General features: G+C 56.8%; 1 protein-coding gene across 3 annotated transcripts; it reads right to left on the bottom strand.

Annotated features, from left to right (window-relative positions):
• Nucleotides 1–465: 465 nt before the first annotated feature.
• RIPK4 (receptor interacting serine/threonine kinase 4) lies at nucleotides 466–25,530 on the bottom strand. Of its 3 annotated transcripts, none has more exons than XM_082461076.1 (8): nucleotides 25,145–25,530; nucleotides 15,921–16,212; nucleotides 10,504–10,652; nucleotides 8,870–8,919; nucleotides 7,198–7,356; nucleotides 6,312–6,415; nucleotides 4,633–4,894; nucleotides 466–2,921 (listed from the first exon to the last, which is right to left on the bottom strand). In XM_082461076.1, the coding sequence occupies exons 1-8, from the start codon at nucleotides 25,324–25,326 to the stop codon at nucleotides 1,762–1,764; spliced, it is 2,358 nt and encodes a 785-aa protein (XP_082317202.1). In that variant the 5' UTR covers nucleotides 25,327–25,530; the 3' UTR covers nucleotides 466–1,761. The 3 variants fall into 3 exon arrangements, with proteins under 3 accessions (XP_082317202.1, XP_082317204.1, XP_082317203.1); XM_082461078.1 differs by lacking the exon at nucleotides 25,145–25,530 and adding an exon at nucleotides 24,222–25,051; XM_082461077.1 differs by lacking the exon at nucleotides 25,145–25,530 and adding an exon at nucleotides 20,369–20,830.
• Between the last annotated feature and the right edge of the window lie 1,861 nt (nucleotides 25,531–27,391).

A 27,391-nucleotide genomic window follows, 5' to 3' on the forward strand; every position in this document is an offset into this window, starting at 1 on the left:
AGGGTTCTATGTACTATTCTTATAACTTTTCTATATTTTAAAATTATTTCAAAATGTAAAGTTAAGGGGAATTCCCTGACGGTCCAGTGGTTAGGATTCCGTGCTTCCACCGCAGGAAGCATGGGTTCAATCCCTCGTCGGGGAACTAAGACCCCGCATGCCACATGGCATGGCCAAAAAAAAAAAAAAAACTTACAAAGAAATAAAAACTATGGTGTTGGGAGCTTCTTCCCTAATGGTTCACACATGCGGAAGGAAGGTCCCGGGCTAAGGAGGCAGGAAGCCCGGGTCCACCCTGCCACCTCCTCCATACCCCCCCAGATCATGGGTAAATTCAGGGCACACAGATTGCCCTTCCAAAGGGCATCTCCACACCACACGTGACTGCCTCAAAATCTGGTTTTCAGAAATCAGATTATTCGAGCTCATGTATATGAAAATGTAGTCTCATCGGCTTCAAAAAGGTCGGAAGAGAACTTAGCTTTATTGACATCAAACAGAAGTTTTTTCTTCCACATGTTCTACATACAACAGTAGCACAACACATTAAAAGCACAAGGCATATTAAAACATAGCCAGTTCTAAGCAGTCCGGATATTTCCTGTCACAGAAAAGAAGTATCCTGCCCACAGATTCACATTAACATACATGGTACGTTAACATCAATCTCTGTTTCATACACCAGTCCAAAGGGCATGTTTGCATACAGGGTCGGGTCCTGGAGCAAACTGACTCTAATAATAGTATTGGCGGGCGGGTGCAGGTGGGACACAGGTGACAACGAAAGAATGGGTTTTTACATCCAAGACCGTGAGGCTGTCTCCTGGAGCCGACTCAGGGGGGTCACACCCCAAAAGCTGAGGCCCCTGCACAGAGTAGCCGTTTGTAAAGCAGGTCAGAAACCCCCTTGGAGACCCTAAAACAGCATCACTCGGCACAAACCGCCACCCTGCCAAGACTGACGGCTGAAAAGAAAACGGTGAGGAAGGTGGTTCATCTAACTAGGTAACACGGTTCTGAGTCCGAAACCGAGGCTGTCAGTTAATTTTTCTTGACTTTTAGACACTTGACTCTGAAGTTCAAACGTTTTCTGCAACAAGAAATGAACTAGGGCAGGCAGCACTCACGCACACGTGTGTGGCCAGCCACGAGGACTGAGTGATGGACAAATCTGGGTATGAAAGGGCTGGTAAGATGACTGTTCTTGCTTTAAAAACCCACCTACCAGTCCACATTCGTGGCGCAGAAGGCAGACTATCCAATGAGACGAAAGTTGTTAACAGATCTGAAGCGACAGCTGACACTGTGCGTCTACTGAAGATATTCTTCCGTAGAACAAGAGGTCCACGAAAGACTTCTGGAACAGGCTTCTCTGCCTGCCGCTGCAAATGGAGAGAGAAGACACCGCTCCTCCCGCACGCCCGCCTTCCCAGCCGCAGGTGGCTCCGCTCACGACGGGGGGCTCACGGCCCTGTCACCGAGGGACCGACGGCAGGAGCGAGGGGTGCAACCAAATGCCTCTGACCCACTGTCCCTCCGACACCGGGCGTACCCGTGGGCAGTGGTCGCGCACGCTTCGATCAACCGCATCAGGAGGGTGGGCAGGCGACGCCCAAGCAGACACCGGCGCGAATCCGGAGTCAGCGGCCACCCGCCTCCCGACGGCCCACTCGGTCGGCATCCCGCAGGCCACAGACGGGGCGAGCGGAGCACGCGCGGGGACCAGAACACCGCGGGGGCCCCGGCTCCGGGGGCGGCAGGCTAGGTCTTGCTCCGCCGGAGGAGCGCAGAGGAGGGGCCGGGGCCGCCCTGGAACTTGAGGCTCTGCAGGTTGACGTGGGCCCCGTGTCTGAGCAGCGCCTCCACCGTCTTGGCATGCCGGCCCCGGGCGGCCAGGTGCAGCGCGCTGAGCCCCTGCTCGTCAGACAGGTCACGCACGTCGGCGCTGACCAGCTCCTCCACCACCTCCGAGTGCCCGCCGGCGGCGGCCAGGTGCAGCGCTGTCTGGTGGCGGGGCCCCCGGGCCAGCACGTCGGCCTGCTCCTCCACCAGCAGCTTGACGGTCGCCAGGTGCCCAGCGCGGGCGGCCAGGTGCAGCGCGGTGCAGCCCTCGGCCGTCACGGCCTCCCTGCGGGCGCCCCGGTGCAGGAGCAGCCTGGCGGTGCTCGTGTGCCCCGTCTCCGCGGCCACGTGCAGGGGCGTCTGCGCCAGCAGGCCGCAGACGTTGACGTCGGAGTGCAGGTCGATGAGGACGCGGGCCACGCGGTAGTGCCCGCGCTGGGCGGCCAGGTGCAGGGGCGTCCTCCCGTCCAGCGTCTGCGCATCCACGCTCACCCCCGGCTGCTTGGCCAGCAGCTTGACGATGGGCAGGTGGCCCTGCCAGGCGGCGTAGTGCAGCGGCACCCAGGCGTCCTTCCCCGGCAGGCCCGCGTCCACGCCGCGGCGCAGCAGGATACGCACAATGCTCTCCTGGCCGTGCTGGCAGGCCACGTGCATGGGCGTCCGGCCCTCGCAGTCTGCCTCGTGCACGGAGGCGTTCTTCTCCAGCAGCAGCCGCGTGCTGCCCTCGTCCCCGTTCTGGGCCGCGAAGTGCAGGGCCGTCCACTGGTCCTCGTCCGCGGCGTTGACGCTGATCTTGCGGGCCAGCAGGAGCTCCACGACGCCGCGCACCCTCTTCTCCACGGCCAGGTGGAGCGGGGTGGAGCCCTTCCTGTTGGCGAGGTCGGGGTTGGCGTTGTTAAGCAGCAGCCACTTGACGCAGTCCTCCTGCCCGGCCTGCACGGCCAGGTGCAGCAGGCTGGCGCCCCCGTCCAGGACCAGGTCGACGTCCTGGGGCTGCAGGATCTTCATCAACCTGCTGGTGTCCCCGTTCACGATGGCATCCACGAGCTTCTTCTTCTGGACGTCGGTGGCGCCGAGATCTGCGGGGAGATCAGGTGCAGGGGTCACGTGGGGCTGCCTCCCCAGGCCCGGCCGGTGTTTTCTATGCGGCCCCCAACTCCCCGTGGCCTCCAGGCCGCTTTTTATCTGAAATCGCTTAAGTGCTGTGCTGTCCACGCTGGTTTAGTTTAAGATCGAGTGGGGAGACCTCGGGCAGGGCAATGAATGTCTCCAAAGCGCTCTTTTGTCAACGTACAAAGTAAAAATCATTCTACCCATCCGGTAGGGTCGTGATTGGATACAGGATGTAAAACCCAGGCCCCTGCTGGTGCTCAGAAAGGGCAGCACAGATCAGGCAGCAGCCCCCAACCCGCCGGAGAGCTGGCAGCCCCTACCCCAGGCCACCCCTCCAGGGCCCACCACCTGCTCCCAGCCCAACCTCCAAACCACGCCTCTTGTCTCAGCACCACCACGGAGGATGCTTTCTAGAATAATCCTTAAAGGACTGAGTCTCCCATCTTAGAAGGACTGTTATTCGCGATGTAAAGGTTAGATTTAACATAAAAATCCTATTACATTGTCGGGTTCCGATTTAAATGAAACAAGACGCCCTCACGTGAAACATTGTCAAGGGGCCCTGCGTAGGAGGAGGGGGCGTGGGGTGTATTAAGAAAACGGAATCAGCCCAATGGGGACTTAGTGGTTTAACGCTGGCTTCTGAGATGGGCCAGTGACTGATCCTCTCTAAGCATGAAGATGTCACTTGAGGGCATCAGGCCCCGAGAGAAAGTTCTACATCTCTCTCCGTGGGAGGCGGGTGCTTCTTTCTTTTCAGCCTCATCGCCGGCTGCTAAGCTCCAGCCCAGCCAGGCCTTCCCCACCTCTGCGCCTCTGTAAGGAGTTTCCTCAACCCTAAGTGCCCCCTTTCATCCCAAATATTCCACTCTAAAAGTTCCAGGAGGTCCACGGCATCTAGGAAAAGTCCTCACTCCAGGAGGAACTCCCCGATTCCCCAGGAAAAACAAGCTCCCCTTCCTCCTGGGGTCTGTACCCTTCCCACGCCCCTCTGGCCACCCCTGCACTGTAGCCCTGAGCACGAGCGTGCATATTTTCCTCATGGAAAGGAAACCTCACACGTCATCCTCACAGGCAGCAACGAGGGGGCTGCAGTGAGCACCAGCCCCCCACCCGAGGGCCAGCACCTGGGACAGGGCAGGGGCAGGGGAAAGCACCTTCTAGACAGAAAACCCAAGGTATATAAACAGGACCAGGCAGTTACAACGCCCAAGGACAGCTCGCCCATCAACATGCACGGCTACGGTAAATGGCAGCCCACGAATAAGAAAGAATGGGGGTGTTTTCCCAGCACCGTCTGGGAAAGGGGGTACAGGGCTGACGTCACAAGAGAGACAGGTCTCCAGGGAGAGGGGTTCCACACATCCACTGGGCTCCCTGACGCAACTCGAGTTCTTCAACCTGCAAGCCGGAGGTCAGCCCCTGCACGCCGTGTTGGCACGGGCGAGACCCTCCCTCACAGCCAGGGGTGTGACTCACCCCTCTTACACCTAAGTGACACCCGCTCGGCCCACGTGACGCCCAAACCCAATCAGTGAAGGGCTGCAGAAAACACAGGAGAGCTACTGTGAGGTCAGGAAGCCGGACGCCTGATCCCTTTCAGCAGCTCACACTCTGCCCGGCCCCCCGGCCCCCCCGTTAAGCTCATTATTTCCCAGGGACGGGTCCTCCACTCACCGCCCGCTGAAGGCTCCCGCTCGAAAGACAAGGACAGCGACCCTCTGGAGGAGAAGGCAGAATCCACCGAGGACACCCCGGAGAGCCTCTTGCCGCTGCTCGCCGACGGAAGTCTGGATTCGGAGGAGCTGCGGCTGAGCTCTTCCGGGCCCTCGAGGGTCTGGGAGATGCCCGAGTCTAGCTGGGACAGCAGCTCGGAGAGGCTGTAGTCGTTGTCAAAGGTCGGGGCAGAGGCTCGCTTGAGCGGGGTGGCCACGGGCGCCTGCAGAGACAGCAGACGGAGGGGCTGAGGCTCCGTGCGTGACCTGACGGGGCGGGCGGAGGAGGTGGGCAACACGTGGGTCCCCCGTGAGCCATGCAGGGAACTTAACTCCCGTTACCATGGTTCTAGGGGGCCCAGAGACCCTGCGCTGGGTCCACCCGGCGGGAGGACATGGTAAGAAAAGACGACGACGGGGACGGAACACCCGTCACCACGTGGGGCCCCGTCTGCGCAGTGACGTGGCCCCGAGTTATCCGGACGAGATGTGAATAAGCTGCAGGAGGTGAAGCCTGTGTGCTGGCCGTGTTCACCCAGGACAGGTCAGCGCTGATACGAAACGGAGGAAGGAGATGGGACGCGGTCCTAACAACCTGCCACCCTCCCCGGAGCTGTGCGAGTCTAGCTGGGGGGTCGCATGTGTACAAGCGTGGGGGGCAGGGGCCGAGCTACAGGGACAGCACGGCACTCCAACCCAACCCACCCTAACGGGCCCTTCCGAGGGCACTCTCCTGCCCGGCCGCGAGAAAGGCAGCTGGTGGTGAGGGGCTAGAATCTGCAGGTGACGCGTGATCCTTCCCGGTTCCCGCCCACTTGTCCCCAAATCCTCCCTCTCCTCGGGAACTGCTAAGCTGCTCCGACCCGGTGGCCTGGTGCACTGAGTCACACCCACGCGCTGCGCCTTTCTTCCCCTCTTGGCTGGGGGGCGCGGGCACCAGGTCGCCTTCCCTGCCCCTTTGCCCTCTGACCTCATGCACACGCCCCTTCCTGCTCAGACAGTAGACACACCATAACTGCTTACTTATCTCCCGGCCTTACAGCACAGCCTGGGACGATAACACCAGATAACACCCAAGAAAGTCAGTTTAGCACGCTCCACTTTACAAGTGGTGAAGGTATTTATTTAGTGAGCACAGTTAGAATTTATCACATCTTACCTAACCTGTGTGGCACTCATAAAACAAAACGTTTACAGGCAGTTAGAAAGTGGCCAGATCCCCAACCTCGAGGTGCAAAAAGACACCCAGACCCCCGAGCCCAGACCCCCTCCCCAATCTGGCCTAGCAGGGGCCTTCAGCTCCCCTGCTTCAAAGAGCATCCAGCTGACAGCTACTTAACGTCAAGCGTGGGCCCACTCTGCCCTTTCCTAACCACAGACAGGCGATGGGGATGGGTCACTGTCAGGCAGGAAATCAGTCTGAGGCCAGCACGCCATGGACCTGCCCCCTGCAGGCTTCTGAGGCCAGCTCACCAAGGCAGCAAGCTCGAGGCCGACCAGCTAGGGACAGGGGCAGGGGGACGGCCCAAGCCTCAGAACAGGGGGCGAGTGGTCCAGGCTGGCAGGGCATTTGCAGAAAAGAGAGACTCAACCCCCGAAGCCAAGTTAGGGGAAACCAGGCCCCCGGGAGGGTCCCATTACCTCAGCCTCGGCCTCAGGGGGGTTTCTCACATCTGGGTCTTGAGTCGTCTCTTTCACCTCATCATCAGGTTTTTCACACAGGTCCTCGGTTTCAGAAGTGATTTCTTTTGGGGAGAAAACACAAAAGGATATATCGCCTCGACACTGACTTACACAAATGCTCTACTTAAATGTGTGACCTCGGGCTGGGACAGAAGAGGCAGCACCTGCAGCGTCCAGTCTCTTGACCGGTCAGCACTGCGGCCTCCCAGGCTGCTGGCCCCCGGCCAAGCTCACGGCAACCCCGCAGGGGCCCCCATCGGCAACCACATGCAGGGTCTGGCCACACTCCAAGCAGGAGTCACCGAGGCCCCGTTGCCCCAAGAAGCCAGGCCCGCCACAGCGCGTACCCCGACGGCCCGGCGGCCAGCTCCTGGCGGGAGGCTCCCACTTCATTCACGCTGGTTTCCCCATAGGTTTTAAACGTCGTGATCAATTTCAACTGCGTCAGGATCACCCTCCTAGCCAAAGGACACAGCCGTTCCCCAGGGACAAGGCCCCAGGAGAAATGCAAAGAGAGCCGCAGGCCAGCGGTCACATCGTCCCTAAAAGATGCATTGCTGCATCTGAGCCTGCAACACCAAGAGCAGGCTCCTACGGGCCACAGCAGGCCACAGCCGGGGGCGGCCAGCTGGAGCTGACCACACGGTTCCAGCCGCCTCGCCCCAGCCACAGGCAGGGGCCACAGGCGGGGGCCACAGGCGGGCACAGCCTGCGGGTGCCGGGCTCGCCCTGGTGCTCCTGTCTCTGGACAGCCTCCCCTGTCCTGGCCGTCGACTCTGTCACCTGGGACAGCGGCACGACCCTCAAGCAGCCAATGCTCCGGGAACCCTCTGGGGGCACTCACCTTGGAAGCTGGGCCGCTCCCGGGGGTCCCCGTGCCAGCACCTCTGCATGAGGCGCAGGAGGCTCTCGCAGGCGCGGGGCCTGGGTCTGCAGACAGGCGGCAGCTCGGGGCGGTGGCCCTTCACCACCTTCACCATGATGTGCAGGATGTTTTTCTCATCTGCAAAGGGAAGGTGCACAAGTCAGGGCAGCTCGTGGGGCTGAGGCAGGATTCCTTATCTTCGGGAGGAGTGACAACCGTGGGAAAGTTTGGGGCACGTCACCACCACCCACCCAGGAGACACTGTATTTCCTTTGCAAAGCACAGAGCATTCTTTAATCCTTAACCTTGCAGGGCACATCTGTCCTCTGTTTTCCAGGTTTTAGAAACTATCTGTGATCTACCAAATGGAATCACTGCCTTGTATCACAGAGCAGATCTTTCTGGACTCAGAACTCAAAGGAAAACCAAGTTCAGAGGAGAAAAATATCAAACGAGATAGGTTCCAAAGGGGTCCATGCCCACCAAAGGGAAGAACACTGATAAATCATGGAGTCACATCGACCAGCCCCAAGTGGCCCAAATCGCCCTGCAGTGACGAAAAAGTCCTCCTGAATTTCTACCCCAAAGCACAGGTCCCCGGTGGGCCAGGCAAAGAGCCAGCCCGAGCGACAGGGCACCTGGCCACGCTGAAAAGAGTCCAGACCACGGCCCTCCACCGAGGAGACGGCAGGGAGACAGGGTAACGACGTACAGACAAAACCCTGCAAGAGACCTGGGGGCCACATGCTGACTCTGATCTGCATTCTTAGATCTTTTTGGTCAGACCAGAAAAGAGTGAGTAGCCCAGGTACTGGACTTTTCCAATAAACCAAGTCAAGGTACTGAAACCTCAGGGCCGGAAATCAGCACGGTGGGTGCCTGGCAGGGGGGGGAGGAAACCCACAGCTCTCGGGCCGGTTTGCTAACCCGGGGAGCAAACACCCAACAATTCTGGAGGCTGGTTGCCCCACAATAGGAATACACTTCACATGACCGAACTGTACACTTCAAAATGGTTCAGATGGTCATTTTTATGTGATGTGTATTTTACAATCAAAAATTAGAAAATTAAAAAAATATGTATCTGGAAATCACTACAACGGACAAACCTAGAGAGACAGAAAGTAGATTAGTGGTCATCAGGGGCTGGGGCGGGGGGATGGGAGTGACTGCCTAACCAGCCCGGGGTTTCCTTTTGGGGTGATGGAATATTCTAGAACCAGACGGTGGTGACGATTGTACAGCACTGTGAATGCACTTAATGACACAATGTACAGTTTAAATGGTTAAAATGATAAATTTTATGTTATGTGTATTATATCACACACACAAAAGAATGAGCTAGTACCTAACAAGAGTCACTGAACAGACCCCATCAGATCCGTGCCTTTCCCTGTATGTGAGCTGCACAGCAGAGCGCCTTGTCGGCATATATGAAAGCCTGCGATGAGGTGGGCCGTGGGTCTCTGTGCGGACCTGCTGGGCAGGACAAGGCAGCCCTGCTCCCCACCAGACGGCCCGCCAGCACCACGGCCCAGAGCGGCCCCGACTGTGATTCGCAGACACTTCTGACACAGAGAAAGGACCACAGAGCACGCCCTCCACTGCTCGGGGAGAGGCAGCTGCATCACCCCTAGACATGTCCACTCACCTGCAAACGGTTTCTTCTGTGTGAGCACGCCCCAGATCACGATGGCAAAGCTGCAAGGGAAAAGGCACATCAGTGTCTGCGTGCCAGAGCCTCAAGTAAAGCCAGAGGCCCCAAACACAGCAACAAGCTCGAGGAAAACCACCCCAGAGTCTTCGAGAGACTCAGAGAGAGAGAGGGGACACCAAGGTATTTTTCATGCATTTTTTTAAATGGGCAAATACTCTTATTGTGGAACAAGGCATGTGGAAAGCTCAAATGTCAGACAGCAGACAAAACTCCACCAACTGAACTATGAGTGCAAACAGCAGGAGGGCTTCCTGAAAGGAATGCCACCCTGTCTCCGGACCATCAGCTCGTGGGGAGAAGGGCGGAGTCTGCTTCACTCACACCATCTTCTTGCAAACACTGGGCCTCAAAATACCGACTACAGCTCTGGGCGTCTCGAGCCCACTGATGTCATCTGAGTGCATGGAAAAGATGAGGGGGCACTGGCTTCCAGAGCCCTTTTTGGCTGTTAGAAATTATATATACTTGTGTGTAATATATATATGTGTGTGTGTGTATGTCTGTGTGTTACCTTTATATAATTTATATATTAATTATATATATATGATTACTCTGGATATACCCCGAAAGAGCTCAATCTGGTAAAATTTTAAAAAAAAACAGAACCAGAAGTCCAAGCATTGAGCTACCAGCCTGCACTGGGTTAAGAGCAGCTGTTTACTGAAACGCCAAGAAGTCCCCATTGAAAAGTAACTGAAATCTACAAGTTCAAAAGTTGAAACTCTCAACTCTGAAATAAACAGAGAATCTTATTCTCCCCAAACCCTCCAGGCAGGTGCCCAGCGCCCCGCGCACCACTCCCTGACGGACGTCCAGCTCAAAGCCCAGCAAAGCACACGCACCGGCGGCTACGGTCAAACCAGTCGGCCAGGGCTCCAGGCGGTGTCCGTGACCCAAAGGCGGGGCTCAGGGTGACAGTCACCCCGTGTGAGACAAGAACCACAGTGAGGGGCTTAAGTGCCTGCTGGCACCCGCCCTCCTGCTCTCCTTCTCCGAGAAGTCTGAGTGATTAAGACCTTTACCATATGGAAAAGGAAGGCGCCAAATGATTCACGACTGTTCTCTAGCACAGAAATCCCCGGTGCCAGTTTGTGAACAGCCTCTAGGGTGTCTGTGCTCCTGTCACGCGTAAGTGACGTTCAGAAGTGTGAGTTCTGGGCCACGGGGGACTGGATTCTGGAGCCTGAATCCACACGCAGACAGACACACAGACCACTTGGAGCAGCAGGTGCTCTCAGCAGACAAGCTATATAGAGCCCGTGTTTCCTACATCCTACAAACACCAAAGCTTTCGTGGTGTGGGAGCTGCCGATCCGGTTGCATAACCGGCTCTAACTGACACCAACCATTAACGTTCTCCATCCGGGGCCAGCAGCGCTCACAGCAGAGAACTCCCGCTTGCAAGAAAGCCCTGGGGTAGCCCGTACCCTCCGCCTAAAAGCCCTTTCATTTGGACTGAACCTCTTATCTGGCGGCACCGAGGAGCCCCTGGCAAAGCCCCCCTTCAGAGCACGAGGAATCCAGGTGCAGAGCCCCTGGCGGCCTGGGGCTGCACGCCTGACACACACCTGTACACGTCGTGCTTGGTGTCGAAGAGCCGGCTCTTCTCCCGGATGCGCTCAGGAGGAAGGTAGGCGATGGTGCCGAAAAGGCCGTCCATGCTGAGGTCGTGCGAGTGGGACAGCCCGTTGCACTTGGCCAGCCCGAAGTCGGAGATCTGCAACGCAGTGGCGGGAAGGAGCTCGTCAAGCTTGGCTGGCAGCTTGCTGAGTGAGGCAGCCGGGGTTGCTGCTTCGGGACGTTTTATTACGATGCCCTCCCCCCTGAACCCTGGCAACATCGGGAGACAGCGCGGTGCCCCGACCTGGCTGAGCAGCCACGTTCAGGAATCAGCACCACGGCTCTCACATCACCTGCGCTCCCCGGCGCAGGCGGGAAGGCCCAGCCAGCCTGGGAAGAACCAAGCCTGAAACCATTAGGAGCTTGATGGACAGGGGAAAAGATTACACTTGAAGGAAGGAATTCACTGGGAGAGGGAAGGCAAGGGAGGGGGCAGCCCTCAGAGGCAAAGCAGTTATGCAATCACACAGCTGGGCCGGCGGGCAAGCGGCAGCTGGTTCTTCAAAGGGAAATGCGCCTTCAGAAGCCCTTTAAAGGGAGCAAAACACACCCTGCCAACCTCAGCGGGGCCTTCTGTCCTCCACCTGGAACGTTCTAGGAACAGACACTTGCTGGCTCCAAACACAGCACCCAAACGACAGGTGTGACATACATCCCCTCCGCCGCAGGGCCCACCGGCCCAAGGGGCACCTGGACCCGGCAGCTCGGGCCCCATACACCTCTACCTCCGCGTCTCCTTAGGCCAAGGCGTCCTGAAGGCTCCGGGGAACCCACAAGGGGGAAGTCACTGCGGGGCGCCCGCCCTCCCCCCTGCAACCCGGGGTGTGAATCCAGAGCCCTCAGAGGTGGTGAAACGCTGGGTGGGATTAGGCCACACTCGCTGCCATTAAGGGACTCAGGATCCACGTGGGAAAACAGCCCCTTCAAAATTCTCCTCCGAGGCACGTGGGTTTTTCTAAGCCTTCCAATTAACTCTGGGCTCCCCTCAAACACACCTCTGGAGTGAGGGGAAATGCGGCTGAGTCAGGCCCTTAGTTCTGGGCTCACGTGCCCACAAGGTGAGCCAGGGGCCTGGCGTCATCACCGCTGAGCAGGGCGAGTTTAGGACTGGGGACTCGCTCCTTCAAGGGGTCTCTGACCACATCTGCGGGGGGGGGGGGTATGGGCAGAAAGCCTGCGACACTGGACCCGGCCCCCCACTTCTGCAGTCAGGCTCTGCCCGGGGGGGGACCGTGGGTCCACACGAGTGAGGCCGGCCTGGCCATTTCGGGGTCCCCAGCAGCGGTCCGTTCTCTGACCTCCAAGAAACTTTCCACTCAGGAAAGGGAAGTGCCAGTTCCCCAGAACGAACCCATCACCCCGACCCTGCAGCTCGGGACCGGGCACAGAGCAACGCAAGGTAACAGGTGGACGAGCGGGAAAGTTTCAGTACCAAACTCCCAGCAGCGTGGACGTGTCAGATTCAGGACTGCGGACGGACGGGGATGCAGGGATCCTGGCACCTGGTGCCCCACCCCCATGTTGGCAGCCTTTTCTTCTTATTTCTGCTGTTTTCAGGTACAGCCAGCTGCTTCAAGATACACACTTGATGAAAAGAAAATAAGCCTAAATTCTACGTAAAAGCTCCGGCATCAAAAGGCAAACTCAGAAATGAGAATTCTCTGATGGCCACCGACCATCCGGCCCACAGGATTTCTCCACCCGCCCTTTCTCACCTGTCCTGCCCAGGAAGGGCCTGCCTCGTCTGCCCCCGGGTTCCCGGACAGTGAGACAGTGGGACAGTGTGGCAATCCCTGAGAACAGCAAGCGCCCTATAATTTACAAACGAACCCGCACTTAGCGCCTGCCTCGGTACTGCCCAGAGCCAGTGCTCACAGGGGCCCCCGAGACATGGCCCTTCCCCTGCCGGGCCCAGCTGGATGAGACTAACAGAGACTAACAAAGGGCCGGGTCAGGGCTGTGCCACCTTGGAGTGAAAGGCCATTCTGGACCACAGAGAACAGGACCCTGGGTATCCCTCTGAATACAGCCTGGTCTGGGCAAAGTGGGCCCCAAGTACAGCTTGAGATTTTAAATCGAGTTATTCCATTACCAACTTGAAATGGGATTACTACTGACGCTAAAATTAATATTTTAGTAGTGATATTTATCATACTTAATATTAACCTCACGTATTAATTTAATATTAAAGTGTCTTGAATACACTTTCCAAAAACAGGTGGTTGCTGTGAAATTTTCAGTTCCAATCATCCTACGTATGGACAAAAAATGTAGCCTCCAGGGACCAAGAGAAGGGGGTGGAGTGACAACTTAGGATCTTATTTCAAGATTCCAGACTAAAGTTGTATTGCTAAAAATAACCATCAACTAAAAACTGCCCAGAAATCCAGCGGCCGACCTAGAACCTCAGATGAGGCTCCCGCTGAGCTGCTCCTGAGGATGAAAGAAACGCCTCCTGTGAATATATTTTCCGTTTGTTTGGGGCTGTGCAGGGTGACTGCCCACCTGGTTAAGGAGTCACAGGGCTCCGCTGGTGGCGCAGTGGTTAGGAATCTGCCTGCCAACGCAGGGGACACGGGCTCGAGCCCTGGTCCGGGAAGATCCCACATGCCGTGGAGCAACTAAGCCCGTGCGCCACAACCACTGAGCCTGCGCTCTAGAGCCCGCGCGCCACCACTACTGAGCCCGTGAGCCACAACTACTGAAGCCCGTGCGTCTAGAGCCCGTGCTCTGCATCAAGAGAAGCCACTGCAACGAGAAGCCCCCGCTCGCCACAACTAGAGAAAGCCCGTGTGCAGCAGCAATGAAGACCCAATGCAGCCATAAATCAATCTATCTATCTATCTATCTATCTATCTATCTATCTATCTATTTAAAAAAAAAGGAGTCACAGAAGTGCATTCCCGACCTTGGGAAAGAGGGGCCGGTGGCCTGGCCGCCTCCTCGGGGCTGCAGTGTCCCCTCCCTTCCTGTCAGTGGAGACTGCTCCCAGCCACCCCAGGTCCTTATTAACAAGCCACTTGGTCCTTTAAGGAATGTTCACCCACTTCCTAAAACTGCCACGAAGTGCCAGGCCTGCCAAGCCAGGGGTTGATAAGCGGAGGAGGAAGAAAGCACTCAAAGCGAGGGGCCCCAGGTGCCAACGCAGAAACGACCACAAGGACATTAGCCCCGGGCGCCAGCGAGAGGCACTCAGCGCCCTACTGGGCGAGCGCTAGGTCCTACTGTGTACCCAGCACCGGGGACCATCCCTGGATGAAGGTCAACATCCCGCCGTGGACAGGACAGGAGGAGGCTATGTACTGGCCACTCCCAGCACCCAGAGCACCAGCCCTCGCCGAGCGCGCCCACAGGCCAGGCGGGGAGCCCCCCAGGCACAGGGCCACCACCCCACCTGCCAGGGACGGAGCGCGCGAGGGCTGTGCTGCCGAGCGGGACGTCACCGCGGTCCTCAAAGGGCGCGCCTCCTGCCCCCAACATCCCACATGGCTGTTAGGAGAGCGGCCCGGACGGTGGGAAGGGAGTGAGCTGAGATACAGGCCCAGCTGGGCCAACTGCACTCCGGGACTCTGAAAGGACCGCTCAAAGGGATGGGGTGCAATCAGCGGGGTCTCCCTAAGAAAGGCACGTTCTATTACAATGGCATCTCAGCATCCTTAAAGACGAGTGGAAGGCCTTCCCACACCCTGTACCCTAATCCAACTATGCCTCCTGCTTCCCCTGCCCCTAAAAACCCGGAACTTTCCGTGACTTTTCTTGGGTTGCTTCCTCCTCCTAAAGGCCCTCCTGCAGGTGCCCCCACTCCTGACTGGTCCTCTCCGAAGACCAGTCCCATCCAGTGACATGCTCACCCGAGCTGGAGTTCCAGTGACTCCTCTCCCACTGCACCCCAGGGGCTGTCGGGACACCTACCGCCCGCTACCCCCTGTGCCCTCGTGCGCCACTGCGTGCCACCCGTGACGTCTGTGAGCATCTCACGTACGGCAGTGGGTCGGGTGGGAGACCAAGGGCTCCAGGGCCGCAGAACCTGGTTCTAACCTCAGCTGGACAACGCTGGCCCTCGATTTAACCTCTCTGAAGGGGCCACTGTCCACTCGGAACCTCCCCTGGCAGGTGGGGCAGCTCCCGCAGACAGGGCCTTTGCGCACAGTGGGGACCCTTCCTCACCCCCCTTGCTTGTGCTCATTCAAGTTTGAGATCGAAGGTTTCTCTCTGACTTGGTGCCCACGGACCCCACGCTCCTAGTCACAACTCTGCGACGTTCGTGGCGGGCAGAGTCCACATGTGAAGCCAGTACCCCAACCGGAAGGAAACAGGACTGCAGGGGTGCTAGAACTCAGGAGGGCCGGGGACCACCCACTTGTTGTCTGTTTCCTCAATTCCCCGCTTCACTTCAGCGGGAGGGTACTTCCAGCTTCTGATAAAATCTTATTATCGAAGGACACCGCCTTAAGGGCACCTTGTCGTTAGTGTCCGACGTGGAAACCGATTCCCCCACCGGCCACAGGCTGGCTCCGCCAGAGTGCTGTGCCTGCCGCAGAGTCGGGGTGCAGGGGGCTGGGAAAGGATGCTGAGGAGCCGGAGGGGACCCCGGCCACGGCGTGTGGCCCTTCCTGATCCGCCCTCCTGAGGGACAGGGTGACCTCGGCAGGCGGGCGAGCCTAGAACCCACGTCACTGAGTGGGAAACCCACGGCTAGTGCCCCCCACGGTGCGACACGATGGCCCTCCAAGGGAGAGACATCTTCAAAGAAACACAAACCTACCACCCTAACAAGGGCCAATTCCAAGGGGACGGCACCTGATTGTAGTGATATTATCCCTCGTGCTTTTCTGCTTTATAAACTTATCAAAACAAGAAGATCGGAACTCACAGGCCTTGAAGGAAGAGAACAGAATGCGTCCCTCCAGGGCCCCTCTCCACAACACGCCGCAGCCCCCATTTCCGAGCACCCCGAGGCTCCCATCACCCTGAGCCCGGGAACCACCAAGGGGAAACAGGCTGACCCAGCCTCAGGGAGACGGCCGAGCCGAGGTCCGCTTTCCAACCTGATTTTGTACGATGGCCAATAAATCCACAGTCTCTTTTTCCAGGGTGCCCAGAACCTAGCGTCCTGATCCAGGATCTGGGGGAGTGACCCTTGTTCACAAGAGTCCATTTTCCAGTTACACACCTGTGGCGTTTACACCAGCCACACAAGGCAAGACTGGGGATCCTGGTGCCGAGAGGGGCCTCTGCTTTGCGTTCTTTCCCGCAAGGGAACCACCTCCTCTTCGGCCCTCTCGCTGGCCCTGAGGTTCCAGCCCCGCGGCCCCCCACCCAGGGCATCCATCACTCCGGCCACCTGGCCCCCTCAGGTCCCTACCTTGACGTGGTAGTGGGCGTCCAGCAGGATGTTGGCGGGCTTGAGGTCCAGGTGGAGGAGAGGCGGGGACATGCAGTGCAGGAAGTTCATGCCCACGGCCGCCTCGTGGATGATGCGGAAGCGCAGGTCCCAGGGCAGCGGCTCGGAGGCCAGCAGCTTCTCCAGGGAGCCCGTCTCCATGTACTCCATGACCAGGCCCACGGGCTCCTGGCAGATGCCGTACACGGGCAGGATGTAACGGAACTTGGCCATCTCCATCTTCTTGGCTTCCTCCAAAAGTTCCATGCGCTCCCTGGAAAAGTTCAAAGACGTGAGGAATGTGTGCGCAGTGGTCACCTGGCCACAGGCACTGTGGCCAGGAGATAAGCAGCTCCACACGGCTGAGAAAATCACTAAAATGCACGTACACGTATGTACAAGTGCACGTATGTGTGCATGCATGTGCACGCACGCACACACGCACACACACACGGAGCTCACTTTAATGTCAAACAATTAAATTCTAGGCCTTCCCACGTCTTCAGTCCATGGTTATTCAAACGCATCTACGCGTCGTGGGTTTGTCGTGGGGTTGTTGTAAGCAGGGAGGAGAGAGATCGCAATCATTATCTGAAAACCCTCAGGAAGCACTGAGCCAGTGCAGGCTCTGAGCTTCAGATGAGGAGGCCGACACGGACAATCCCTTCTCTTGGGATGACGGAAGGGATGTTAAGGTTTGACCAAAAGCTTTAACGAATTATCCATCCAAAGAGCCCAGCCCCCTTCTTTGTGAAGCCCATCCCTCTAGCTGGCCCCATCATTCCTGAACCCTAACCCCCACTGAAATTAACGGAGTCTGCAGACCGCTGCCCAAGAGCCACCTTCTTTTTAAAACCATTATTTAAACTGTAGTAAAATGTACGTAACACACTACCTATCGCCGTAACCGTTCACAAGTGTGCAATGCACGGGCATCCCATCCGTTTACGACGTTGTGCAACCAACACCACGCACTCCACCCAGAACTCTGTCATCATCCCAACAAACATTCTGCACCCACTCAACAGGAACCCTCCTTGCAGCCCCCGCTCCCAACCTCTCTTCCACTTTCCGTCTATGAATTTGCCTGCTCTAGGGATCTCACGTAAGTGGAATCCTGTAACATCCGTCCTTCAGTAACTGGCTTATTTCACCCATCATATGTTGTCCAGGTCCATCCACGCTGTAGCACACACCAAAACGTCACTCCTCTTATGGCTGAATATTATTCCATTGTATGAACAACCGGCACTGTGTTTATCCGCTCCTCTGTTGATGGACAAGACACTTGGGTTGTTTTCACCTTCCGGTTACTGTGACTAATGTTGTACATTTATACACACAGGTGTTCAAGTCCCTGCTTTCAACTCTTTTGGATACGCACCGAGGCAGAGAGTTGCCTGGTCACGTGGTACTTCGGTGTTTAACCTTTTGAGCAACTGCCAAACTGCTGTGCACAGCCAGCCCCTGTTTTGTAAAGAAACTCCGACTGGATGGCAGTCTCACCCATCCAGGTCCAGCGGGACGGAGGCTGTCTCCGCACTCGCGGCAGAGATGCGTAGCTGCAACGCAGACCCCGTGGCCTGCAGAGCCTGAAAGGTCTACTCTCTGCCCTTCACAGAAAGCCTGCAACCCCTGGTCTAAGGTCACTTCCTGGTGCAGCCTTTACAGACTAGCATCCATGGCCTTGGTCGGTGTCAGCGTGATGGGTCCAAGTTTCAGAGTGCACTCAGGAGAAGAGGCCAAATTCCACAAGGACAGGGTCTGGTCTGTTCTCAAACACGGCCACCGTAGAAAGCACCCGGGGAGCTGGCTGAAACGCAGGGCTCCGCTCCTGGAGAACGGGCTCTGGGTGGGTGCCAAGAACCTGCTTTCTAGGAAGCTCCTAAAGGATAAGTCTAGAACCACACAGCCTATGGGAGCTGGGAACTGAGGCAGGAAGCAGCCAAGGCGGCCTCAGGGACACCCCCCTGCCCGAGAATGCAGATTCCCACACAAGCCCCCCGGCCCACGAGCCAGGACGGTTCCGTTCCCCCAACAGGGGCTCTTCCGGAGCTTGGGTGCACCTGCCGCCCCACCTGCCCAGCCTGCTGCAGAATCAGCAAGTACCACGGAAAAGAGTCTGTTTCTTACTGATCTGACCTCCTCTCTGAGACCGCAGCTCACTCCCAGGCTTCCTTTACAGGTACAAAAACACTTCCCAGGGAGGAGGCGACCTGCAAGGAGGAACCACGCCGCACCGTTTACCAAGGTCTGCGGCACCCAGCTCTGCCTGTGGTGGGCTCAGCTGGACAGGACCACAGCGCCCCTGCCCGCCCGTCCAGCCCCTGCATAGGGGAGGGGAGCTCCCCGCCCCGCCCTCCCCCAGGAGAACACTGGCCAAGGCGGGTGTCTCAGGGAGAGGATCCCTGGGTGCAGACCAGTGGTTCTCCCCTGGGGGCGACTTTGCCTCCGGGAGACATCGGGCACCGCCGCTGGCATCCAGCGGGTAGAGGCCAGGAGCGCCACCCTGCACCTTGAAACGCACAGGACAGCCCCCCGGGCAAAGACTTACCCAGCCCCAAATGCCAAGAGTTAAGCCTGACAACCACTGGAACAGAGCTCACGCATTTTCAGCCAAATTTAAAATAAACCACTAAAGGGACTTCCCTGGCGGTCCAGTGGTTAAGACTCCGCACTTCCACTGCAGGGGGTGCCGGTTCGATTCCTGCTTGAGGAGCTAGGATCCCTCAGGCCCATGCCGTGCGACCAAAAAAAATTTTTTTAAATAAACCACTACAGTCTGGAATCACCCACCTAAGTACCCCCAGCAATTACTTTAATTTTAATCTGCATCCAATTAAAAATCACTTATTAACAAGTATTTACTGAGCATCCTCTACATGTTCGAACTGAGGACAAAAGAGACCCCTTCCCTGCGCCTTCAGGATATTTATTTACCTTCTAGAGGAGAAGATGGAAAATCACCCCTAAAAAAAGAAATGTAGTTGAAAATCCAAGTTCTTTGAAGGGGAAGTACAGGGACCTGGGGATGTTTAATAAAGGGGGTCCCTAACTCGGGTGGGCAGAGGGCAGCAGCGAGGGCTCGTAAGGTCAGTCCCATTCCTGCACCGGAGCCCCAGGCTGGGAGCAGCAGGGGCAGAGCGGCCACGAGGCACTCAGGGTGCACACCGGGGCCCTGGCTGCCAGAAGTGTAGACAGAGGAAGCTGGTGGATGCAGGGCCCATTTTTGAGGGAGAAGCATTAAGGCCTGGTGACCGCCTGGATGTGGAGAAGAGGGAGGTAGCAAGGATGACCTAGATGTCTACTGGGAATCACTGGGCGGCTCCCCATTCACGGAATCCGCAGGAGTGGGGCAGGCAGGGGGCAAGGGGGTCAAGACTTTGGTTCTGAACAGGCTCAAGGAGCAAAAGAATCCCCCTGGCCTCAGGAAAGAGTGCGAGAGGTATCAGGAGCGAATCATGACGTGACTATAGAACAAAACTGAGCTTAGCATGACGTGCTCTCTTAGCACTCTGGTCAAAGAGCCAATGAATGCAAAACACGATGTCCACAAGAGCCCCCGTGGGGGTCCCCGGGCTGGGCTGAACAGTGGGTTCAGGTGCCTGGCCCAGACCGGCCAGCGCCGGCTGCAGCCACAGTGCTTGCTGGGTTCCAGGATGACATGCAGGCAGACCCCAGCGCTGTGCCCGGTCCCGAGGGACATATGAAAAAGGAAAGGGCTACATCAAGCAACATTTCAAATAAAGGTAGTCATTTAAGGAGAGAAAACGGCACCCTTGGGCCCATCTCCTTTCTCCTCCCCGGGGAAGACCTCACGTCACCTACACTAACCAGTTCAACTACACTCCTAACACTCTCTCCCGAGCTGTCGCGGTGGGGATCAGTACCGCTGCCGCTCTGTTTCCTATTTTAAGAATCAGTTTTGCGACCTGTCTGGTCCCACTGCCTTTATTCTCTTTTAAAGTGGCCAGCGTGCCAGCGCTCCCCACCAGCGTAAGTCCGGCACACGGCGCCCACGCGGCCCTGGCACGGGTCTGGCCGCAGGACGGACAGAGACCTGCTTCCGCCAGGAGACCACGGGAGGATCCTTCCAGGCCCGCAGGCTTCCAGGCACTACGGGTTCCGGAGTTACAGGCCGGCCACTCACAAGGATGGCTTTCTTCCGCTTTCAGCAGACATTCTGAGAGGCAGCCAGACCGACAGCTGCGGAGGATGTCGATTCCACTGAAGCTGAAGGTCTCGTTAAGTGAGGCTCCATTCGCCCAAAGGGCTACATACGTCAGAGCCAGGTGACTTCTGACAGCTGAGCTCACTGGACTCAGAAGAGCCGCTGGCGGGAGAGCCCCGCCCCAGTGCACCGAGGTCAGCAGGTTCGTGGCTCTCTCCCCTGCCCCGGGCCCTCCCCACCGCACTGAGAGCCCATTTACCTTAGTTTAAAAACAGGGGGTCGAGCCACTGCAGCTGTCTGCTCCAGAAAGCTGGCCACAGCCGCAGTGTTCTCAGACAGCCCGCACCCTTTCCGGAAGCAACACCAGGAAGCTCGGCCCGCGGATCACACATCCCAGGAGGAAGGCCAGCTATCCTGGAAGACAAGGCCTTGTTTCCAGGACAAATCACCTTCTCCGTGACAGCCTGATCAGAAATGCCTAAGAGCCGAGGACCCCGCCGTGGCTGCACCCCTGGGGCGAGGAAGGAGGTCCCGGGATCGCCCAGCAGGGGGTTCCAGGGGACCCCCCCCCCCAGGGAGCCCCTCACTCAGGCCTGGGGAATGGGTTGGCCGGGCCTCCTAACCGCCCTCTTTGGTCACGTTCAGAAGGGTTGGCACAAAAAATGTTCATCCTGTTTACATTCTAGTAACCACTGAGCCGAAATCCAAGCCTCCCCATCCTCTAGGCCTTTCTTCAGCTGCCCCCAGGATACCCCCCAGTACCCACTCCCCCCAACTCCCCACCCGGCAGCGTCAGCAATTCCACAAGCCTGGGCTGGGCCCTCTCCGGGCGCTGCTGGAGAAGACGGGAAAGTGCTTCTCACCCAGAATAAAACCACCACTGTGTCAGTTATTTTTTTAAATATATTTTCCTCTCCTCGAAGCGGTGTTTCCAACGACAGCACAAAGGAACTGGAGGTGGATTACTGCGATGACTATTATCACTTTAGCACCTGAGAGATTTTCAAACCAGTCCCAGAGCCCAGGTGCGGGAGGGGGGCCGGGGGGCTTCAGGAGCCCAGCCTCCTCACGGCCGCACCACCATCATCAAATCCCATTCCACCCGGTGACGAGCGACGTTCCAGGCCACCCGAGTCCACGGACATCAGTCTTCATTAATACAACCTAAGAATGGTGACGTGCTAAAAGCGTGTCTACGATTAGGCACAATTCAGTAGGGCTGGCGTCATATTTCTCCTCTGTAATCATTCCCATCACACCTCCTTTCTCCCATTTGGGGAAGGGATGCTAATTCCGTTTCCCAGCAGGAATGGGGAGAGCATCCCTGCTCCACCCCTCTTGGTCCGAGATGGAAAAATCTAGGCATTAACAGGACCAAGTCGGGGTTCAGTTTGTTAAAGATACTTTCTCAACAGCACTTGCATCCATTCAATTTTTCTTCTCAACTGAGGCTGGCCAAAGCATACGTCCCCCCACCCCAGGGAGGGCGTCGGGGTAGGGAGAGATAGGAGAAATCTCACCAGACTGATTATTTCTAAAGGACACTTTCTGGAGAAGCGGTGGGGTTCTCCTCCAGGCTCAGTCACAAATTCCAAAGACATCCAGCGGGCAAGGGAAGCTTTCTGGAGGCATGTACCTCAGAAGGGGGAGGAAACGGGCCCTGGGACAGGCCTGCTGAAAGAGGAGCAGCAGGAAACTACGGGAAGAGGGTCGGGGTAGAGGGAAGGGTGCCTGGTAACAAAGTGCTCCTCAGAGGGAGAAACCTGGGAACCACTTGTGGGAAAAGGCAGCAGGAAAAATGGTTTAATCATCCGTTACCGATGCCTCCCAGCCAGGCCTTCTCACTGCGCACCAATCCATTTATGTTCCCAGGGAGCCTGCTACAGGTTCCCACACTGCTATTTTTAAAACTGACAAGAACCGGGCTTGTCCAATTGTCAGCTCTGTGCTTACAAACCCAGGGTTTGCTCGGGCTCGCCCTGACTAGCCGCGGCCTATCACCAGCCGCTGCCGGCGCTCAGTTATCCTGGGCTTCCTCTTAGCCAGGGGCTGGGGGCCGGAGGAATGGGCCTCCAAGGCTTAGTTCTCACCTAAATGGGAATGCCTCCCCCGCAACTAGACTCCAGCCGAGCCCTCATGATCCCCTAATGAGGGTCAGCCAGGGTGGCTACACGTCTCCCCAAAGCTCCCAGATGTGCCCGTAAGGAGAGGGAGTGCAGATCAATGGGGTGTCCGTTGGGAACTCCCCGGGGGTGCCCCTTGGAAGCCCCTTGGCAGGTGTCTCTCTGCTCTCTGGGAACTTCAAGGGGTGTCTGGGACCGGGCAGCCCCTGACCGTCCCCACCCAGAAGTACCTGCTCACATGGCCTGGGGCAGCCTGCTGCGGTCAAGGGGTGGCATGAAGACTGGGGCCAGGAGCCCCCAGCCTGCCCGGAGGGAGAAGCAGGCGATGAAAAGGAGCCTGACCCACACCTGTACCGGCGGTGGGTCCCTATGTAACCAGCGCAGGAGGCCCTGGGAAAGAACAGGTCAGGCCCTCATGGCAGGGGTGAGAGGCGCCACCCTTCAAACAGGTGAGACAAGGCTTAGCCGGGAGGGGTGCGGGGCTGAGGGCTGCACCCAGGAACCCCGGTAAAATCTTATTCCCCGCTCCAGGGAACATCTTGCAAATAGAAGGGTCAAGATGGGAGGCAGCTCATTAAAAGAGCCCCGAGGCCAACCTGCCAAACTCTGGCAGGATGGGGAGCACAGGAGCCATTTCCAGGTCTAGAGGCAACCCTGCAACGCAAGTGGTTCCTCCTGCACCACAGCGCACGTGACACAAGCGCCTAATGGGAATCTCAAACCAGAGAGAGTCAATAATTAACCTGGAAGACTCTTCTTTACAAAGAGCAGGGGTTTGACCACCGTCTCAATCAGAGAACCCAGCTCCCGCTGCTAACGCAGAACGCCGGCCTGCTCCACCCAGCCTGGCAAAGTGCAAGAGCTGAATCTCTTCCTGTTGGGCAATGCTGACCTCTACCCAGCTGTCCAGTACATGCCACCACCTGCCTATTTGGGGCAGGGCAGGAAAGCCTTCCAGGTTAAGGACAAAAAACTTTGCAACCAGGCAATGCAAGATCCTAAGTGGCCCGCCTCACGTGGAGAAACCCCACCTCCAACTGGGCCACCCAAGAAACAAGGGCCTGGTCGCTTGAAAGAACAGATCCTGAGGGTGCAGGCTGCTGAGTCAGCCTGGGGACGTGCTTGTTTACTAGGCTCTTCCGATACAAGACGTTGGTGCTAAAACCTGCGCTGATGAAGAAAACTCGGCCAGAAGACTCCAGCAGGCAAATAAATGTCCCCGAGAGCGTAAAAATACCCACACACCGGCAAGAGTCGTGCCTTTCAGGCTCTAACTAGTGACTGGCATTTAAAGAGGTTTGGATTTCATCCAAACAGCCATGGCGCCCCTCCCGGCCTGAGAAGTTCCTGGGATCCGAGGGAGGCACAGCTTCACAAGCAGTTCACCTTTGCGTTAGTGATGTTTGTGTGACACTCGTCACCACTCTACTGAAGTTTCCAAGAGACACTGTGCTTGAGGCTTAGAGCAAAAAGCCGCCAATAGTTCTGCTGTATAACCTCCCAGGCCAGGATGAAAACACAAAGCCACCAAGTGCACGGGGGGCTTCCTCCTGTCCGGGACCTGAGGGGGCACACGCTGCATTCCTCTGTGCACCTTAGTCCAGGGACACGCACACAGCCACGCCGGAGATAAGCATCACCACCATTCTGGGGGTGAAAAGCTGGAGTTCGGAGGCCCCAGCGCTCAAGAAGCCGAGGATTAGAAACCAGGTCTCTGAGACAGCAAAGGAGCCGCTTTTCTGAGTCTGTGTCTGTTGGGGGCTGACTGTACAGGGGGCTCTCCACACAGAACACAAGCACCACACAACTTCCATGTAGAATGCAAACTTCACCAAAGGAGAGGTAATTTAAATGCGCTCAACCGAAGCTTATAAATTATTAAAACGCAACCGTAAATAGTGAACACCCCTCACCCAAAAACAGCTACTTCTCAAGACCCTCCTCCCACCCCACCCCGAAAATTATATACACAGACCACAATCCATCGACCGAATTTAACTGGGGCAGCTCCGGTCCTTTCCAACTGTCTTCTTTAACTTGAGCACCTCTGTTACCGAGGGACAGGCAGGTGGCCTCCCAGTTTTGGGATGGGGAAACTGGGGTCCAGGAGGGCACTATGGTCCAGCCATAAGTGCAAGGCCGCTCCGCAGAGACTCGGTCTCGAAATTAAGTCAGCTAAAACGAGAGGGTACGGCCAGAGAGCACTGAATGTTGGAACCTGGCCCCCCGCCACCGGGCCGCCTACCGGACCCCACGGCCAGGCCCTACCCGGGTAACGCCGACGCTCAAGTGCCCGGGCGCCGAGGAAGCGGGCCAAGCCAAGCCAGGGCTTCCGACCGAAATAATTACCGTCTTACACCAATTTGTGCTCCAAAGTAAATTACTAAGTAAGTCGAACGGAGTCTAACTCACAAAGCCCAGATCCCCACACGGCACTTTTTCTAAGCCGGGCGCAAACCGCAGCGCCCGGGTGGGTCCTGGGCGGGCCGGACGCGCCTCCGAGGGGCGCGGGTGCAAGGCGCAAGGTGAGCCCGCGACCCTGAAAATCCGGGGCTCACCGGAAGCCAGGTAACAATGCCGGGCGCTGAACACCGGCTTAGGCAAACGCGGCTTCCCGAGGCTCCCCGTAGGAGCCGCAGCCCGGGGCAGCGGCGTGAGAGGTTAGACCCGCAGCTCGCCAAACCACCCCCAACGTCCCTCCGGCCGAGCAAAGGGCGCGGACCCCGCCGGGGGCTCACGGCCTCGCCCGGCGCTTGCTTCTCCTTCCGAGGCTGCTCCCGAGGCGACTCAGGTGGAGAGAACGGGAACGCCCGCAATCCAAGCACCCCGGCCCGGGCCCGCCGCCGCGCGCCGCCGTGAGGCCGGGCCCCGCCGCCCGCCCCGGCGCCGCCGCCCCCGCTCGGGCCGCTGACCTGTCGTCGACGTGCAGGCTCGGCGAGCACTTGATGGCGAGCCACGTCTTCCAGTGGACGTGGCGCACCTTGTACACCTGCCCGAAGCCGCCCGAGCCGACCTTCTCCCAGCCCGCGAACTCGCCCGCGTCGAACGTGCGCAGCAGCCCCAGGGCCCACGGGCTCCGGCTCTCGCCCTCCATGGCGCGCGTCTAGCCGCAGCCCCGCGCCGCCGCGGCAGCCCAGGTGCCCAGGTGTACGCCCCGCCCACTGACGTCACTTCCGCAACGCGCCCCGCCCCCCGGGCCGGGTCGCCGCAAAACGACCCAAAGACCGGTGAGGACCTAGCGCTCCCTCCCCGTGTGCTCAGCGTGAGAAGGCCCGGGCGGCTGTTGACCTGCGTGTGCGCGTGTGTGTGTTTAGATGATTGTAGAGTCATATGCAGTTGTAAAAAATAATTCACTCTGCCAAATGTTTCCCCAGTGCTATCACTTTGCAAAACTTTGCAAAAAAAGAAAAAAGTAGATACTTTGATACAATCCACCGGTCTTATTCAGATTTCCCCAATGTTATTTGTCGTTGTCAGTGAACAAGAAGTTCTATACAATGCGATCACCTGTGTAGGTTCGTGTATCTGTCACTACAGTCAGTTTATGGGACATTACATCACGCGAGAACCCCTCCCGTGGCCCTTTTATAACCGAACTCCCAAGCCCCGTCCACCACTAATCTTTCTTCTATTTCTAAAATTGTGTTATTTCAAAATACATTATGTTTGCACACAGGAATCACATAGCGTGGGAGATTTTGGAATTGGCATTTTGCACGCAGCGTAATTTCCTGGAGATCCACCTTTCGCTTTTTTACACCGAAGTTTCCACTTTGAGAGTAACATTTTTTTTTTTTCCAGTTACCCTAACAGCAAATCTAAAGTGCATTCCAAAGACAGCAGGGGTTCCCATTCTTTCCTAGAGAATGGCATCTTTTTACTTGTAGAACAGACCACTTGAGAAGATGTTTTTCCACCTTTGGGAGGAAAAAAAAAAAATTTCCCAGCCTGAATGCAACCTGGGTCAGAGGTCGGGAAGTGTGATTGCGAATTTCTACGCCTAAAAGAACACTCATCGGTGTAGACTGTGCAGTGAAGGAAGATTTATTTTTGGCCAAATGAGATGAATAATGGGCGCAGGACGAGGGAGACGAGAGGGAGCATTTTAATGACGTCAGCTGTATTTTTATGTTAGTCACGGAAAAGGAGAGGTTGATCTTAGCCAGCACAAAGAAGCCTCAGACTCAGCTTCCACAGACCTTACCTTCTCCTGGGCACATAATCTTATTTTACAGCCAGTAATTGAACCCATTCTCTCCCGGGGCTTCTCTTCCGCGGTGCTCACACATCCGAACAGGATGGTGCTTGTTGCAGGGCCTCGGGAAGATCAGGCAGCCACATCCTTTTCCATATAATCTTGAAATCACAATCGGTCTCCTTGAGACTGGAGTGGCAAATGGTTATTTCAGGCTTGTTTGTGGCAAATGTAACTAACATTTAAACTAACATTTTAAAAATAATCGGATTGAAAATATATAAAGATACCTTGCAATATATAAACATGGTCATTATTTTGGTGGCGAAAAAAACAAACTGAGTAGAAAGTGAGTCACCGGCGCTGCTTGTGGCACCTTTCTCTAGACTTCCTATCACATCCAGAGCCTCATCTACAGGAAGTCCAGCAGCATCAGTGACTAACAGTCCACACAAGTCTAGTAATAAAACACACCAATTTCATTTCTTTAATCACCTGCTTGCTTCACTCGACACGTATTTACCGAGTGTCTGCAGCAGGCTCAGCATTGAGCTCCTGGGCCAGCCCCCAGCTACAGGAGGGTGGGTCCAAAGATCCAGGCCACAGCGGGGTGGACTGGCCTGGCAGCTCCTCCGACTTCACTAGCGTCCTCATATCGGCCACTCAACCCACTCTGACCGTCAGGTTTTTAATCTGTACAAGGAAAACAAAGTCCCTTGCAGGAATCGTGAAGACAGGTGAGTTCCAGACCCTGTGGGGTTATAGGAGAGTAATCGTTATTTACGTTAATGGTCATTGGTCATTGGCGGGTAAGGTTGACATTTCCAAGTACAAAAGTAACTTCCAATGAGAAACAGACTCATAGATATAGAGAACAAACTAGTAGTTACCAGTAGGGAGAGGGGCAATATAGGGGTAGATAGTTAAGAGGTACAAACTATAATGTATAAAATAAGCTACAAGG

Source organism: Balaenoptera physalus (assembly GCF_965194825.1).
Source record: "Balaenoptera physalus genome assembly, chromosome: 4".
In the NCBI taxonomy this organism is placed as follows: domain Eukaryota; kingdom Metazoa; phylum Chordata; class Mammalia; order Artiodactyla; family Balaenopteridae; genus Balaenoptera; species Balaenoptera physalus.